Source organism: Apostichopus japonicus, chromosome 7 (genome assembly GCF_037975245.1).
Source record: "Apostichopus japonicus isolate 1M-3 chromosome 7, ASM3797524v1, whole genome shotgun sequence".
NCBI classification, from domain to species: domain Eukaryota; kingdom Metazoa; phylum Echinodermata; class Holothuroidea; order Aspidochirotida; family Stichopodidae; genus Apostichopus; species Apostichopus japonicus.
The window spans coordinates 2,971,927-2,989,894 of NC_092567.1; the positions used below are offsets into that span (position 1 = coordinate 2,971,927).

At 36.1% G+C, this 17,968-nt stretch overlaps 3 protein-coding genes across 6 annotated transcripts in view; 2 read left to right on the forward strand and 1 right to left on the reverse strand.

Moving 5' to 3' along the window:
- LOC139969995 (uncharacterized) overlaps positions 1–17,968 on the forward strand; it is a 958,452-nt gene that overhangs the window by 678,627 nt on the left and 261,857 nt on the right. The gene's annotated exons all lie outside the window — the stretch shown is intronic.
- LOC139969972 (uncharacterized) overlaps positions 5,564–17,968 on the reverse strand; it is a 290,887-nt gene continuing 278,482 nt past the window's right edge. For 2 of the 3 annotated variants that reach the window (XM_071975457.1, XM_071975455.1), the window contains exons 11-12: positions 15,080–15,144; positions 5,564–6,530 (exon numbers count right to left, since the gene is read on the reverse strand). In XM_071975457.1, coding sequence (XP_071831558.1) covers positions 15,082–15,144 — 63 coding nt within the window. In that variant the 3' untranslated portion in view covers positions 5,564–6,530; positions 15,080–15,081. The remainder of the gene's footprint in view (positions 6,531–15,079; positions 15,145–17,968) is intronic. The other variant, XM_071975456.1, reaches the window with a different exon arrangement.
- LOC139970201 (uncharacterized) lies at positions 8,834–13,312 on the forward strand. The gene has a single exon (XM_071975840.1). It carries the CDS (start codon positions 8,834–8,836, stop codon positions 13,310–13,312), a length of 4,479 nt encoding a protein of 1,492 aa, XP_071831941.1.

The window sequence follows — 17,968 nt, forward strand, 5'->3', positions numbered from 1 at the left end:
TATTGATAATACTATAACAGGAGTTAACATTACATGGCTTGGTCGGGGGAGATGAAAAGTTACAAATGTGCACACGAAAGTGCTACTAAAAGTGTCGTTAAATGTTAATTTATTTTCATCCGTAGTTAAACAAACATGATGAGGTTTTAACATCGTTCCGGTAACATTAGCCTTCCACACCCACCCCGTTCTTGCCTCACTCTTGAAGTGGATCGGCTGTTTATTCCGTAATATATTCATCTTGGAAAACAATGACTTCCGCAAAATAGAAGTCAAAATTGCTTCATTTATATTTGACTTTGGCAAGGCAATGTTCATGGTAAGATAATGAACCACATGTTACCTCAGTACAACCTAAATAATGTAACTTATCCACGCCAAACTCAACTCTCCCCCTCCTTGCCATGATATATGTGGTGATGCATATCTTACGCCCCAGCAATTGATCATGACGTAATACGCGCTAGTGTGTCCAGATTTCCAGCCACCCCATCTTAATAATTGTTCTGTTTTATTTGTTTATTAATTTAATGATTCGTTATCAAAACGTTGACTAATTAAAGACGTGAAACTAGGAACAATCATTACCCCACCATTGAACGTTGTATCAATCTGATAATATCGCTTGCTTAGGATGAATTGCCACAATCGCTCATTTGCGGTATACTATAAACCGCGGTGTAAACGAGACGATATATCTCTTTTACTGCAAGACCACAAAATCACACCATGAAGAATGAAAGAAGTTATTTATATTATACTGCCAGACATCAATATAGGTCAATGTTACGACCTTTAGAAACTGAGTCAAAGTGAGTGAAAACAAGAAAGGATGGAAATCTATGTCAAAAACAAGTATATGAATGAAACCTTTAAATTCACGACATAAAATCATAAAGTAAAATAGAATCGGATATCGTCATCGATGTATTAATAAACATTTTCAGCAAATTTACATTTTCGTTTGCGATGTAGGTAACAGTTCAAAGAAAACCATGCAGACGGGTGTGACAAAGCGTTACCTAACAAAGGCCTTCAAATATGTTAGCATATAATGATAAGCATTATGACATTGTCAATACATATAAACAGACATACGTGGTATCCAATGCAGTTGAGGACCAACGGGGAAGGGAAAGGACATTGTACGGGAGAAATGATTTCAGTAAGAATATAGAGGCCAGGGGTAACGGTACCATTGATATACCAGTTTATTAACTCATCTTTAATTTACCAAATGAGATTCAATGAGGAAGTTCATCTCGATTTAAGGTTAATACAATGGAGGGAATTCACAAGGAACACGACTCCCCACACCCCCCCCCCAACCCCACCCTGGCCTCGTGCGTGCAGAGACGTCAATGATCAACACAATGGATGTTGACAAGGAGAGATCATCGTATGTGGACGAGGTGTGAAATTCATTTCTTCTAGAAGAAAAAAACAAGGAAAGTTTAAAACCGTTTAAAATTCTGCCAAGAGACGATTCAGATATTGCCCAAAATACGCTATAAAATCAATTAATGGTCACCAGATATCACATTGAGCAATATACTTAACGATCATTTTATTATACACTTTTGAATATATGGTAATAAGTTGCAAGTTAAGAATCTTTCAAAAGGCACTTGTTTCTAGAAAATGTTGGGATGAACTTGAAGAGAAAGTATAAATTTAAGGCACACAAGAGGTTGAAATTGCAAGTTAGTAAATATACTACATGTTACACAGAGATAACACTGTTGACAATATTTCTCTGATTAGTTTTCTTTTATTGCTTCCATTGACATTACAACATCAAAACATATCAATATTTTCATGATAGGATTCTACGATATGAACTTATGATATAGTAACAGATAAATGGGATGAATAGGTTGTAATTATATTACAATGAGAGACCAGGATCGCCTCAAAGGGAACAATTGTGTTTGGTTGTAAAAATTGTATATGTGTACAAGCATGCAGAAACGCGGAAGATACCAAGAGCAATTACGAAATAAAGGAATAATTATTACATTTCAAATATCTAATATCATAAACAAATACTGAAACTCAATGAATTCTTCCATATTTATATGTTAATCTGTGTTGTATTTATGTAAATATATTCAGTTTTGCGAGTAAAAGGCTTGTGAGATATTGGTAAACTTAATGGCTTCATAACATCCAATTGGGTTGAAGCAAATACGACAAAAACTGAATTACAATGAAGAGATCATGAATATTCATTAATCATCAACCAGCACCATTAATTAGAAGTAGCAAATTAACGATACAAAAAGATGAAAAAAATGTGTATGGAGAGCCAATGATTGCATTTAAGGTTCATGTTAAATATACAGAACATTATCTTCGTTGCTTTCATGTTAAAATCTTACTATAATACGTCAGTCGCGTGTTCCTATTGTCTTCAAAGAAACACCTTTATAGATCATAATAAAGGAAAAAAAAACTGGATTAAAAAACAAAACATGTCATTGTTATTAATTTATGTCTAAGAAAACGTTTCAGTATACTTTTGAGTAACACAATCAATGGTATAACGGTAGACAGCCAGTCATTGTTATTATGATAACATTTCACAATATTCTTGTAATATTCACTGTATTACGCGTGAGTAATATCAAAGATTAATTCATAATATAGAAAAAGGAGGAACGAAAAAAAGCAACTCAATCTTAAAGAAAGTAAAATTAATAAATGGATGAAGTAGAATACAATCTAACAATTAATTACTCAATATAACAACAGTTAGAGCAAGTATTATATATAGTCTTAGAATTGTTCTAAATCGAAGGAAAGTATCGGAGTATAAAGATAATCAAGAAGATATGAAATAAAATGAAAACCAGTAGAATCATTTATAAAGCACATTAACATAACAATGAAAGAATAAAATGAAGAGTATATACTTGTATTTAAGGATGACTTGATATACACATAATTTTATCAGCTTTACTACGACATATTTATTTAATGCTAAACAATAACTGTTTAACGTTCTGTTTATATACCTTATAAAACAAGACTGTATATGAAGCAATTAATGAAGGCAAAATGTAATATTTCAAAACTTATTCAAATCTTCGAGTATTGTAGAGAAACGGTATCTCCAAGTTTAGATGTAATTTTGATCAATCTGATGTACTTGAAGGTTGTGGAGTTATTGCAATATAAAATGTTGGCCATTCCCAAAAATTGGGCCAAATAAAACTTTGCGCTTAAACGTTCCCAAAAATATTGGGGCCCACAAGATCGGGTCCAAGAGTGCATAACCTCATTAATATTCTTAAAGTCAGTGCTAACAAATAAGGCAAACCTTCTTACTAAAATATATCTACATTTAGCAAGTATGAGAAATATCCATCACTCCGTTGTTGAGTTATTGCGGACCCAAGCACATGTCACAGAAGCACACACAGACATTCTACTTCAATATCGCATAGGTTCCTTTTGCCTTCGATAAAGGGGGAGTCTAATTTTCTTTTTCAAAATGTGTATGTACTAAACTATGTATCGTCATTGTCACATACCCTAAAACAAAGTCGTTATCTTTTCCTTCCCAAATTCAAACCAAGGAAGTATAAAAATGAACAAAAAAAGAACATTTTGCTGTCAGTGACATCACACTTGACATCATCTGACATCACACCTGATATGACATCACACCTGCTATGACATCACACCTGTTTGCTTCAAGTTCACTTTTGTTACAAACTTGTTAAGGTTATCGACGTTGCAGTCTCTTTTGAGTCAAAACGTAAAGAACACTTCAACAGACAGTTTTCAAAATGTAGCAACAATTTAAAGTAACCAAATGAAAAATAACAATATGAATTCCATAAAAAGCGCTAACAATAATGGAAACATGTCCATCTGATAATTTCTGTAGTAAAGTTATTAAACTTATATTGACGTCATTTCATCATACCTGGAGAGATTTAACTAACTACGCATGATAAAAGCGCTCTTAACTTGACTGTTATTTTCGAAGGGTTAGCGTAAACACTAAATATAAACTTGTGTATGTTTGTTTGTCGGTGAACTATTTTGAGCGTTCATGTTATATTCTCCGTGCGCTGATGGGATCATTTAATACAACAAATAGGATATTCCGTAAAATTGATAATAAACTAAATTATTAAAATGATGATTTAAAACAAACAGAATATATCAATTAAAACAATTATAAAGCGAAGCTTAAAATAATAATGATAATAATAATAATACAATAATAAAATGAAAGTATTGATAGATGAAGTTATTGAAGTCTCAGTTACGTAATATACAGAATATACATTTGTTATTTTAAATCTTAGGATATGACGTCATATTATTGTATTCATGTTAAACACGATAATTCATAGGAACAGAAAGAAATGAAGAAACGCTGACATAGAACAAACATGGCACAGATATTAATTAATATCACCTCTAAGATCTTGTAGATCGATTTTAATGACACAATGGTATTGTAGATAACCAATGAATGTCACTTAGTCCTTACGTTGATACAATTAATGTGACTCTATTCTTTGTTAGATTTTAGACATTACGTAACCGATACGTCACAGTTTACATCAAATGTAGTAAAAGGAAGAACGAAGATAAAGTGTAATCATGCACTCCTAGTTACCGAGTGTATGTGGATGCATTATGTACATATTTTAACCAAAGCATTCCAAACATGTCTGCTTAAAAAAATAAGTTTAGGAATATTAACATAATTAGACGTATAATTAATTTTCTGAGTAGTCAAGTGTTTGTCGGGGTGGAGGTGGGGGGGGGGGGAGTGGGAAGTAGAGATATGGGTCTGGAATTGGGATGAATCATAACAGTACATGCAATGAAGGTTGTTATACCCTGCACACGAGGAGTGCGTGGAGGGCGAGAACAGGTCCAGCAATATCTGATCAAGGACACACGAGTAGGTGAACAAACCTTCATCTTCCTTTACACAAGTAACGATGACTTTGTTACATACTCATTTAAATTGGAAAAAAATACTGTACATAACCGTTTAATTCCCATTATACAAATTAGCGTTCTGGTTGTGGTGCCAATAACTACTATAACATCTATTTGGTCACCAATGTGGTGGGTCTAACCCCTCCAACACCCCTCCCACCCCACCCCCCCCTCCACACCCCGCTCCTCCACATACACACATAGAGAAAGGTAGGGATTGTGCTCTTTCTTCCCTCTCTCAACAGTTGACATCCAAGAAAATATGGTCTCCTATACTGATGACGTAGTGGTTGATGGATGACGTCATTAGAAGCTTGATTGGTTCTTAGCAAGTTTGAATTTGGCTTGAAGAGCAAACGAATTTAGAGTTAGAAAAGAAAGCAGATATGGACAGTAATGTTATTATTAAAATGTTAGAAATTACTTTTTGTATATTTTACAATAAAATACTAAGTAGCCTTTGTTTGGAGTTCTTTGTAGTATTTGGAGTAAGTAACAGTTTACAAACCTAATATCTTGATAGGATGGAGAAGGAATCCACTAGACACCCCATCCCCTTCTCCGAAAAAGAAAAGAAAACGCTTTCATTACATTTAAATTATGTATGCTACCTGTGGTTAAATCCTCCTAATAGGTGGGTAATATATCTTAATTAATAGTGGACGAGTTTCTCATAATTAATCATTATTTCCAAGATGTACTTCTCTGTTATCGTTTTGTTTTAAATGTCATCGAGTTAAATTCAAGAGATATAAATAGTAAATATGTTGATTGTTTGTTCAACTTGGTAATCAGTGACGTCACCAGACTATTTCAGTTGGTGGCGAATATGAGGTATATGTCTCTTAATAAGAGATAGATAGTGTACAGTGAAGTACAAATTCGACACGGACAAATGTTGTAAAAAATAATCTCAATATGCTCTGGTTTAAGAACAGTTACAAAACTTGATTTTGTTGAGTTATTAAATTGTATAAAACACAGTATTAATATGAATATTTAGGCTGCATTAAGGGGCTGACGTCATCATCGATTTAGCAATTAAAGGAGTAGTCCAGATATTTAGCATATGTTAAAGGTGAATATCTAACAAACCCAGAATAGTTGAAGAAACTTTAGTAACGCTCCTTTTTTCGACTATAGTATTTAAAGACTGAAATTCAGATTAAATTAAACACAATGTTAATTGAACACTTATCTTTTACTTCTTTATTGTGTATGGAATTATTAATATTATTACACAACATAATCTCTCTACGAGATCCATTCACAATGAATGTAAAAGTTACAGTCTTCCATCAAGTCACCATTCCATTGTCTTGATAATATAGGCATTTGATGACGTCACAATCATACGAGACTAGTTCCATGTGTATTATACTGAAGCTCTATCTGGCGCTGTTTGTAGTATTTGGGAGATGTTAACAGTTTACAACCTAAATCTTTATTAGATCCTTCCTCACTGAAATTACTGCCATCGTTTTGAGGATTGAGTGAATGACGTCACAGTCCTTCTGATAATTGGCAACGCCAGATGAACAAGCATCTTGCATTGAGCTCTAATATAAAAATAAAATGATATATATTAGGTCATATTGTTATCATAATAAATGGGTCGAATAGCATATTTATTAGTAGAATAATGGGAAAGTGATCCTAGGCAACCCCCTCCCCCTCCCCCGGGAAAGCGCCAACAATACCATGAGCCAATAAGTAATTTAACTCACCAGCTAAACAAAACACCGCCACACGGGAAACAAACGAACGATGTTTATGTTAATGGAAGGAACTTATCACTCATTTCTATACAAATAATCAGGGATCAGTTATGTTAATGAAATATATGATAAAACCAATTAAAGTTGAAGCAAATGATATTAGTGACCAGAAAAAAAATAGATAATCACAAACATAGGAATACAAATTATGGTTAAGGGTGGAGATTCATTTTAATATATTAAAATTTTACCATTAAAAATAGCAGACAATCACTGTGTCACGTAAGTGGATGCAAAATTCCTGGTATTGATATGCTTCACTGTGTGCATTGGAGCACCTGTATCGCATATAAAGAGAAACTAAATTCCGGGTTTCTCGGCTCCTTATTGTTGGTATGTTTCACCGAGATATATCGGAATACCTGTGCTTACAAATTGTAAGAGCGGTTACGTCATATTAGATTCGTTTTTTTGTGTGTGCAAAGTTGATGTTAGGGTGGGGTACAGGAAAGTTAGTTAGTTGCATTCCATCTGGTAACCATATCACGTCGGCGAGAGAGGTAGTTTCTCCGTTATTGAGAACGAGAGTTAACATCTTCAATTAAAAGGCAATGAGGCCTCAAATTGTGTTCCTCTAATATTGTCACTGAGGACAATTTTGTATACTTGTTATTGAGAACAAGCCGCTACGATACATTGTATTCTCGACGCACGAGGTCGAGCAGAGTGCTTTATTCGTTTAGTGTGACAAGCGGAGTTTGCTATAGTAAACCAGATTACGGGCAGGCGACCCCCAATAATCTGTGAGTATTCTAAATATTAATGTAAAATTGGTATATTCTAGGACCACATTAAATGAGAGAGTGTCATCATTTCGTAAATTTATTTGTAAGTAAACTGTATGATCCAAAGTGCTTGAATTGAAACGAAATTCTTAAAAGTGGTCGAATACCTAGTAGAAATGCTGAGACTAATACATGTAACGAGAGTTAGTTTCATTTTGTCGCATAATTGGTTTATTATTGAGATTGTATGGAATTTATATTTGATTGATTGATTTATTTGTTGTATCACGTGAATATGTACAATGTGATAGGAAATCTTCTAAAAAACCTTCAGATGGCTTAACAAAGTAGAGGTCTCCCTGTAAAGAAAAGGGAAGAGTAAACTAAGTATATAAGAGCCTTATTTGTTTGAGGAACAAGGGCAGATCTTAAATTTGTCGCGTAAAGAATTTATTGTGAAAAATTTGTAAGATTATTTTTAGAAAGCAAAGGAAATGCTGTATCATGTTTACGTTAATGTGTCTCGTAAGGAGTGAGAGTTAAAATGTCTTTTATAAGTTGCGATAAATCAATCGTAGTTTTGTTCGGGAAATTGACCGTATGTTTAAAACAAATATTAGGAATGGTTTTGTTCCTCTGTTTGTCTACAGGGTTTTATTTTGGTGACTCCAAACTAACTGCTTGGTGTCACGGGGGTATTCTTCCGTGCCAATAGATGTGGTCTGGTCCACACTTTTAAGACGCCGGATACAGGTATCCTACTTTGACACGTGCGAAAAGCTGAATGGTTTGACTCCGCCTATAGCGACTACCTTGTGGGCGGTGATCTTCTGAAGCCTGTCCTAAAGCGTACTATAGCAGTGTCAGTTAGCATAAAGGGGGTAGGATTCACTGGATAAGTATCCAAGGGGGTGTAGTTATTTTCAGATGTGCATTTCTTTTATGTTTTCTTTAACAAATAATCATTGAAATATCTCGTGCCAATAAATCCATGAGAATTAAAAGCAGAGTGTTTGCGTGGTTTCTTGATTATCAATTGAGCGTTACTTTCTAGAAAGGGTCACTATGTGTCACTTGTGACATTTCTGGTGGAAGTGCAGGGCACATTGCCCAAATTTTTCAAAGAGTGACCATTGCAAGGAGAGTAACAGTTCTAATTGATGATCATAGAAGACCACATATGTATTTACCTGTTAATCATGAAATTATTTCGTATGTGTCGAATTGGTGATATTTGAGTAACCTTTTTCACATGGAACTTGAAATTAGGGTATGTCTTTCATCAGTATAGGGCTGAAAGGTATTATTTATTGGGGGTTGTTTATATCGTGTTGCTTGATTAATGTGAACTCAGGCAAAATGGAGTTTGAAAAGTATATCCAAATGGGTAAAGATTGTGGCTTAGAAGGAAAAGGTTTAATAGAATTTGCACAACAAAGGGAACAACTCGAAAAGAAGGAACGGGAAGAACATGATCGAAATGTTAGGGATGAAAGGCAAAAAGAAAGAGAGCACCAAAGAGAGATAAAAGAATTTGAGCTCAGCATTGCTGAGACAACAGCTCGACAAACTTCTTTAGAGGCTAGTGTGAACAATGCACAGCACACTGCAACCAAATTGCCAAAATTACCGTTCTTCAGGGATGGCACCGATGATATGGATGCCTATATTCTAAGATTTGAAAGATTCGCAGAAGAAGCTGGCTGGTCTGAAACAGCTTGGGCTACTTCGTTAGGTGCCTTACTAACTGGGAAGGCATTGGAAGTATACTCAAGAATGCCTAATTCACAAGCTAAAGTGTATTCAAATGTTAAATCAGCGTTATTGTTTAAGTATCACTTAACCGCAGATGGTTTTAAAGGAAAATTTAGGAATTCAAGGTGTGAATCTGGGGAAACGTATATGCAGTTTATTGAACGACTTAAGGGGTATATCATCCGATGGATTGAATTGAGTAATTCACGAAAAACTTATGATGGTCTTATTGATTTACTATTACAGGAACAACTGTTGAATTCTTGTAGCAAGGATCTGGCTGTCTTCCTGAAAGAACGCGCCCTTAAAGACGTTTCGAAAATGGCGTCTCTGGCAGACACTTATACAGAGGCCCATGTAAGTTATGATCGTGGAAGGAGGAAAGAAAATGTTAGTGATAGATCTAGGTCAAAAGGTCAAGGTTTTCAAAACCAATCCTACAAACCAAAAGGCGACGATAAGAACGCCACCCCAAAATTAAGAGATACTAGGACCTGTTTTATTTGTGGCAAGTCTGGCCACATTGCACGAGACTGTTGGAGAAAATTTAAAAAACCAACAGAAAGGGGCGCGGGCTTACAGACAGGCAACCAGACAGAGAAAGGTGACAAAGGTAAAGATAGAGGTAAAGATGGTAACAGTACAGTAGCTTGTTTGATTGAACAAGGGAAGTTATGTAATTGTAAAAGACCCAATGGTTATCATGTTAGATTAGAATGTGGTCATGAATTACCTATTATGAGTGCTGCTTGTGCACCACGAGATGATGTAACTGACATTTCTATAAGTAATATGCCTATTAGAAAGTGTTTAATAGGTGATAAATTGGTAGAGGTACTCAGAGACAGTGGCTGTAGTACTGTTGTAGTAAAGAAGAGTTTGGTTCGTTCAGATCAATTTTTGGGTTCTACACGAAATTGTGTTTTACTGGACGGCACTGTCCGAACTGTGCCAGTAGCCAAAATTCGCATAAGTACTCCGTATTTTGAAGGAGAAGTCGAGGCACTGTGTATGGAACAACCTCTATACGACTTAATACTTGGAAATATTGAGGGTTGTAGAGATCCGAATAATCCCGATCAAACTTGGGTACCAAAACATGATCATGATACAAATAGTGAGCAAGAAAGTAGTGAATTTCAAACTAAAACTGTAACTGGCCTCGCAGTTGAAACGAGAGCTCAAAAGGTTAAAAAGGAACAAAGTCTTAAACCATTGAGGGTGACAGAAAGTGAAACTTTGGAAATTGGACCTCGAGAAATTAAAGAGGCTCAACACGCAGATCTCTCTATTTCAAGGTTGTGGAAATTTACAAAAGAGAAGTCTGCAAAACTATCACGAACGGGATGTCGTACGAAATTTGTAGAAAAGGATGGGTTATTATATCGTGAATTTGAATCGCCCAAATTGGAAAATGGTAGAGTGTTCAACCAATTAGTTGTTCCAGAAATTTATAGACAGAAAGTGCTTAAAATGTCCCATGATTCAATTATGTCAGGGCATCTAAGGGTCAAGAAAACGCTTGACAGGTTGAGAGATAGCTTCTATTGGCCAGGGGTGCAAAGTGACGTAAAGAGATATTGTATTTCTTGTGACGTATGCCAAAGAACGGTAACCAAGGGAAGCGTGACTAAAGTCCCTCTCGGCACTATGCCATTAATAGACACTCCTTTCAAGAGAGTCGCGGTAGATTTAGTAGGTCCGTTGCAACCTTTAACCGATAAAGGTAACAGGTATATTCTCACGTTAGTCGATTATGCGACCAGGTACCCGGAAGCCGTACCTTTGCAACGCATAGAAACAGAACGAGTCGCTGAAGCACTCATTGAAATATTCTCGCGAGTAGGCGTGCCTGAGGAAATTCTTTCAGACATGGGTACACAATTTACCTCAGACTTGATGAAAGAGGTTGGCCGTCTTTTATCATTGAAGCAAATGAACACTAGTCCCTACCATCCTATGTGCAATGGCTTAGTGGAGAAGTTTAATGGCACACTTAAGAGAATGTTACACAGGATGTGTAGCGAACGCCCTAGTGACTGGGACCGATACCTGCCTGCATTATTGTTCGCGTATCGAGAAGCTCCGCAGGAATCTCTCGGATTCTCTCCGTTTGAGTTGTTATACGGTAGAACAGTGAGGGGTCCACTTTGTATTTTGAAAGAGTTATGGACAGGTACTAACATAAATGATGAGGTCAAAACTACATATCAATATATTGTAGATTTGCGTGAACGTCTCGATTCGACTTGTAAAATCGCACAGGAGGAACTTGCAAAATCCTCAAAGAGATATCGCCGCTATTACAACGCGCGCGCAAAAGAAAGAAAATTCAAAGTTAATGATGATGTTCTGTTGTTGCTGCCAACTGAACATAATAAACTAACCATGCAATGGAAGGGTCCTTTTCGGATTGTTGGGAAAGTTGCCCAAAATGATTACAAAATTGATATAAGGGGAAATGTAAAAACTTTTCATGCAAACCTTTTGAAAAAGTATGTGTCACGTGAGAACACCAATGAGGCAAATGGGTCTAACGCAAAAGAAGGGCAAACTGGCAGCGAACATGCTGCAGTGTGCTGCACAAAGGCACATGTGAGTGTAGTAGAGGACAATGAAGAGTCAAGTGTTGAAACCAAAATAGATTTACTTCCACTTAGGCAGAAAGAAAACTTTTGTGATGTAAATGTTAGTTCTGAGAGAAATGAAATCGAAAAGGTCGAAGTGAACAAACTGTTAGAAAAGTATTCAGATGTACTAACTGACTTGCCTGGTTCTACAATTTTGATGTATCATGCTATCCATTTGACAACTGAGTGTCCAGTTCGGTCTAGGGCGTACCCAGTCCCACTGGCAGTACAAAATACTGTGAAAAATGAGTTAGAGACAATGATTTCAATGGATGTAATTGAGAAATCCGAATCGCCCTATGCTTCGCCAATTGTGTTGGTAAGAAAGCCGGATGGTACAAATCGTTTCTGTGTAGATTTCAGGAAACTTAACAAAATTACAGTGTTCGATCCGGAACCAATTCCAAATCCAGATGAACTCATGACAAAATTGGCAACCGCCAAGTATTTTACCAAAATTGATTTGTCAAAAGGATACTGGCAAATTCCAGTTCAAATTTCTGACAGACCTAAGACTGCTTTTATCACAAGCCATGGTCTCTTCCAATTCAAGGTTTTACCTTTTGGTTTGGTGAATGCACCTGCCATATTTACAAGAATGATGCGCAAGCTTTTGGAAGGACAAGCTAATGTTGTTAACTATATTGACGATGTGCTTGTTTATACGGAGTCTTGGGAGGAACATTTAATTATTTTGACTTCGGTCTTTGAGAAACTCAGAAATGCGGGTTTAACCGCACGTCCAACCAAATGCTTTGTTGGATACAAGTCGTTGGATTTTTTGGGGCATATTGTGGGAGAGGGTGTGGTTAAACCACAAAGGGACAAAATAACCAAAATTCTTGACGCCTCACGGCCAAGAACTAAAAAGGAAGTTAGGTCATTTATGGGGTTAGCAAATTACTACCGTAAATTTGTACCAAATTTCGCAGCGTTGGCTGCTCCTCTGACGGACTTAACGAAAGCAGGTGGTCCTAAAGAGGTAACCTGGGAACTTGCTCAGCAACGGGCGTTTGAAACTTTGAAAGATCGATTATCTGCGCCGCCGATATTGCATTTGCCTGACCCTCAAAAAATGTTCATTCTGAAAACAGATGCTTCAGATATAGGCATTGGGTCGGTCCTTATGCAATACGAAGGGAATCAGTGCTTCCCAATCTATTATGCAAGTCGCAAGTTACTCCCACGTGAACGAAATTATGCCGTAATTGAGCGCGAGTGTTTGGCTCTTGTGTGGGCCATTGCGAAATTTCACATTTACTTGTATGGTAAGGAATTTGTTCTTGAAACCGATCACCATCCTTTGGCTTATATCTCAACAAATAAAGTAAATAACAGTAGAGTTATGAGATGGGCTTTGAGCTTGCAACCGTATAGGTATATTATACGTGCTGTGAAGGGTATTGATAATGTCGCAGCAGATTTTTTGAGTAGATGTGTTAAGGAGGAATAGGTGTGTAAGAGAAATGACTTCTCTGTAATTGCGTGTAATTTGTAAATAAGATTTACGAAATTTAAGATTAAGATATCTGTTAGAACCCCCAGTAATTTTCTTGAGAAGGGGGATGTGTCACGTAAGTGGATGCAAAATTCCTGGTATTGATATGCTTCACTGTGTGCATTGGAGCACCTGTATCGCATATAAAGAGAAACTAAATTCCGGGTTTCTCGGCTCCTTATTGTTGGTATGTTTCACCGAGATATATCGGAATACCTGTGCTTACAAATTGTAAGAGCGGTTACGTCATATTAGATTCGTTTTTTTGTGTGTGCAAAGTTGATGTTAGGGTGGGGTACAGGAAAGTTAGTTAGTTGCATTCCATCTGGTAACCATATCACGTCGGCGAGAGAGGTAGTTTCTCCGTTATTGAGAACGAGAGTTAACATCTTCAATTAAAAGGCAATGAGGCCTCAAATTGTGTTCCTCTAATATTGTCACTGAGGACAATTTTGTATACTTGTTATTGAGAACAAGCCGCTACGATACATTGTATTCTCGACGCACGAGGTCGAGCAGAGTGCTTTATTCGTTTAGTGTGACAAGCGGAGTTTGCTATAGTAAACCAGATTACGGGCAGGCGACCCCCAATAATCTGTGAGTATTCTAAGTATTAATGTAAAATTGGTATATTCTAGGACCACATTAAATGAGAGAGTGTCATCATTTCGTAAATTTATTTGTAAGTAAACTGTATGATCCAAAGTGCTTGAATTGAAACGAAATTCTTAAAAGTGGTCGAATACCTAGTAGAAATGCTGAGACTAATACATGTAACGAGAGTTAGTTTCATTTTGTCGCATAATTGGTTTATTATTGAGATTGTATGGAATTTATATTTGATTGATTGATTTATTTGTTGTATCACGTGAATATGTACAATGTGATAGGAAATCTTCTAAAAAACCTTCAGATGGCTTAACAAAGTAGAGGTCTCCCTGTAAAGAAAAGGGAAGAGTAAACTAAGTATATAAGAGCCTTATTTGTTTGAGGAACAAGGGCAGATCTTAAATTTGTCGCGTAAAGAATTTATTGTGAAAAATTTGTAAGATTATTTTTAGAAAGCAAAGGAAATGCTGTATCATGTTTACGTTAATGTGTCTCGTAAGGAGTGAGAGTTAAAATGTCTTTTATAAGTTGCGATAAATCAATCGTAGTTTTGTTCGGGAAATTGACCGTATGTTTAAAACAAATATTAGGAATGGTTTTGTTCCTCTGTTTGTCTACAGGGTTTTATTTTGGTGACTCCAAACTAACTGCTTGGTGTCACGGGGGTATTCTTCCGTGCCAATAGATGTGGTCTGGTCCACACTTTTAAGACGCCGGATACAGGTATCCTACTTTGACACGTGCGAAAAGCTGAATGGTTTGACTCCGCCTATAGCGACTACCTTGTGGGCGGTGATCTTCTGAAGCCTGTCCTAAAGCGTACTATAGCAGTGTCAGTTAGCATAAAGGGGGTAGGATTCACTGGATAAGTATCCAAGGGGGTGTAGTTATTTTCAGATGTGCATTTCTTTTATGTTTTCTTTAACAAATAATCATTGAAATATCTCGTGCCAATAAATCCATGAGAATTAAAAGCAGAGTGTTTGCGTGGTTTCTTGATTATCAATTGAGCGTTACTTTCTAGAAAGGGTCACTATGTGTCACTTGTGACACACTGTTAACAAATAAAATGTTAAATACTAAGGTAGAGAGTAGTCAGCTGTATTGACTTACAGTTACTTGCGCCTTGCCCGGTTGAATCTCGCCAGGCTTTTCTGATAACTCTCCTCATCGAATCCCTAAACAAAAGGAAAATATAAGTAATGAATATGTATAAGATAACACAGAAACAAAGACAATGCAGTATATAGTTAAATGTTGTAAATCATCATATGCATCCATATTAAAAGTGTTATTTCAGATAAATCGATTCATGTAACATAAAACTTTGCATGTTTTCAAATGTCTTGACAAATTTCTTTTTATTATTAATATTTCAGTTATTATTTTAGGGATTTCTAACGAGTACGTCCTGCAAATATTTGAGTACTGAACATGTTAAACACATGAAGGCTAAATCCATTAAACCATAGTCACTAATGCTGTAGTCGCTTTGATTCCATGCCTGAAAGGACTGATTTTTGAAGGTTGGATTATATAAAAAGGTTCTACTGTTTGCTTGAAATATTTCAAATAAGATATATAAATAACAAAATGAATAACATATGTAAACCCATATTGACTCACAGCACGAGGATATAATCCTTTCCCAATCTATATAAAAGGTTTCTGTGTAAAACAGGATTACTGTACATGAATCAGTTCACTTATCGCCACACCTCATCCTCTTCCCTGCCGGTAACCATCAAATGACCTACTCAGGGGATTTCCCCTTGATATCACGATGAATCAATCGATGCAACCCAATGTACTATCACACATCGGTGCGATGCAGGGAAATGTTCCGTCCTGTTTATAAGCTGATCCCTTCTAGCTGAGTAGCCATTTTCAATTAAGTTGCAAAGTTTAGCATTCTCATCATTATGAAAGTTCGACAATCCCTTTTAAACATTAATGTCATCGTTACAGAACCATGTCCAGGTCACTCAGCTCTCAGTATGTGCTTTTCTTAAGAATTCACAAATGTAGAAGCCAAATCAAATTGGACATTGACTCATGTGATTATGCAATAGTAAGGTGTGAGAAACCAGGAGATGGTGAAGGGGCAGCATTCTTAGGGTGTTAAAATGGCCAATATACCCCATTTCTGATGGTAACGATTTTGATCCATGTGGTTTATATATTTCCAGCTGGACCAACCCCTCTCCCTTCTTCCTCTAGAACTTTGAAACCAATCGGATCATTTCGTGTAAAAGTTAAGTAAAATGTTGGATAGGCCGTGTCACTATACTGTTGTATCTTTAATAAGGAAATTCCCTGAATTGATCATTATTGACATGTAACGGGATAGTTATTTTAGTTGATTATCTTGACCATGCTAGACTGGGTTCTGCTTTATGTTTTGTTTTGACAGAGCTTGTGTTATCATCAGCATATTTTATCTTCAGTGGAAAGCTATGAACGCCGGTGCCTTTCAATCATAAGGTCCCGAGTTCGAGTTACTCCAAGATTAATGTATGTCGTCCAGTTACAGAGTTGTTGACAATTGAAAATTCATAATAATGGACTTTAAATATGTATCTAAGAGACTGACTTCGGTGAGCTTGCGCCTTTGATAAGCCAATTATGTTTTTTTTTTTTGCGAGTTCCTGCTTGCAGGAGGATATTCAATACATACATTAACAGTTAAAGTGTTAATTATAAATGCATATTGCGAAAGACTATTAACAGTTTAAGCGTTAAATACGAAAAACAGAGTATTTCTTGCTAGCGTTACCTTATTTTCCCAAACTATAATTTAATCATCGATAAATCGTTCAGATGTATAAACCAGTCAATTAACCGTTCCAATAACACCAGTTTACAAATTTAACGGTGGAAGGGGGGGGGGGCGGGGGTAAGGGGCGGACTAAGACCGATGTGAAAAATAAGCATAATTTTAATTCACTGCTAGCTCATTTTGACTAACTTTAGAAAGGTTTGGTAAAATATTCAGAAATTGGCTTTCACATTGCAAAAGAAAATACAGACTAAAAAAAAACGGTGACCGTATACAAAAAAAAAAATAAACTGTAACAGGTTGTGCTGATAAATAATCAATTAATTGGATATGAACCAGCGTAAACTATCTCGAAATCTTACTTGAGGCATTAAACTGACACACATTTGGAAAGTATATTGCTCAATAAATGTTTTTTTTTTTAAGTTGATGTTGGAAGAGAGTCAACTCTCATGCACGCAGCTTCATCCAAATCACTATAGTGTCGTTAGCTACTTACGCCGTTGCTGTCATGTCTTTTATATAAACAGACCTGAACTGGAGCTTACTTGATGCACCCCTCCTACATTTAATCCACTCTGTAATGGATTACGGTATGATGTCATCACTCAGTCACTAAAACATCAACCGTTCATTTTTACTAGTTTCCTTACATGTCTTATGACAACAGTTCGCTCCGAGTTAGTGATTTTATGACACAGTGTATGCTCTCGTTTCACAATGATTCATGATGCTATTACCCAACGGATACAATCCTAAACCATCCCCAACCCCTCCCCGACCCCAGGGAATGATTCTAATGATTTTAATATATCAAAGAATACCGGAGTAGAGATTTATGGTAGATTTGAGTAAAGACTTCTACAGTTAGCCCTTTGTGTGTAGAGAAAATTGTTACGCTATAAAAGTAACATTCAAAATGTTAAATTTTTTTTATCAGTTCCTTTCACGGTCAATAAATTGTGAACACAATTTTCAAGGAGAAATTAATGAACAAAGGATGTTCTACAAGAAAATTATAAATATCTTCTATAATACTTTTGGTATTGGTAACGAATTATGATATGCACATCAGCAGAGTGAAATAAAATAATCATGAAGCATCTACCAGCGGGAGGGGATTGACCGCTTAAAAGTTATATTCCAATATTGTGTGAGGCTTGTAACACACCATAACACCTGACTTAACTTATTTTAAAGTCTATCCGTTTCTTTGTTTAGCA

Bases quoted from the DNA above. Each gene is read 5' to 3' on its own strand.
- LOC139970201 (XM_071975840.1), top strand. From the start codon at position 8,834: ATGGAGTTTGAAAAGTATATCCAAATGGGTAAAGATTGTGGCTTAGAA.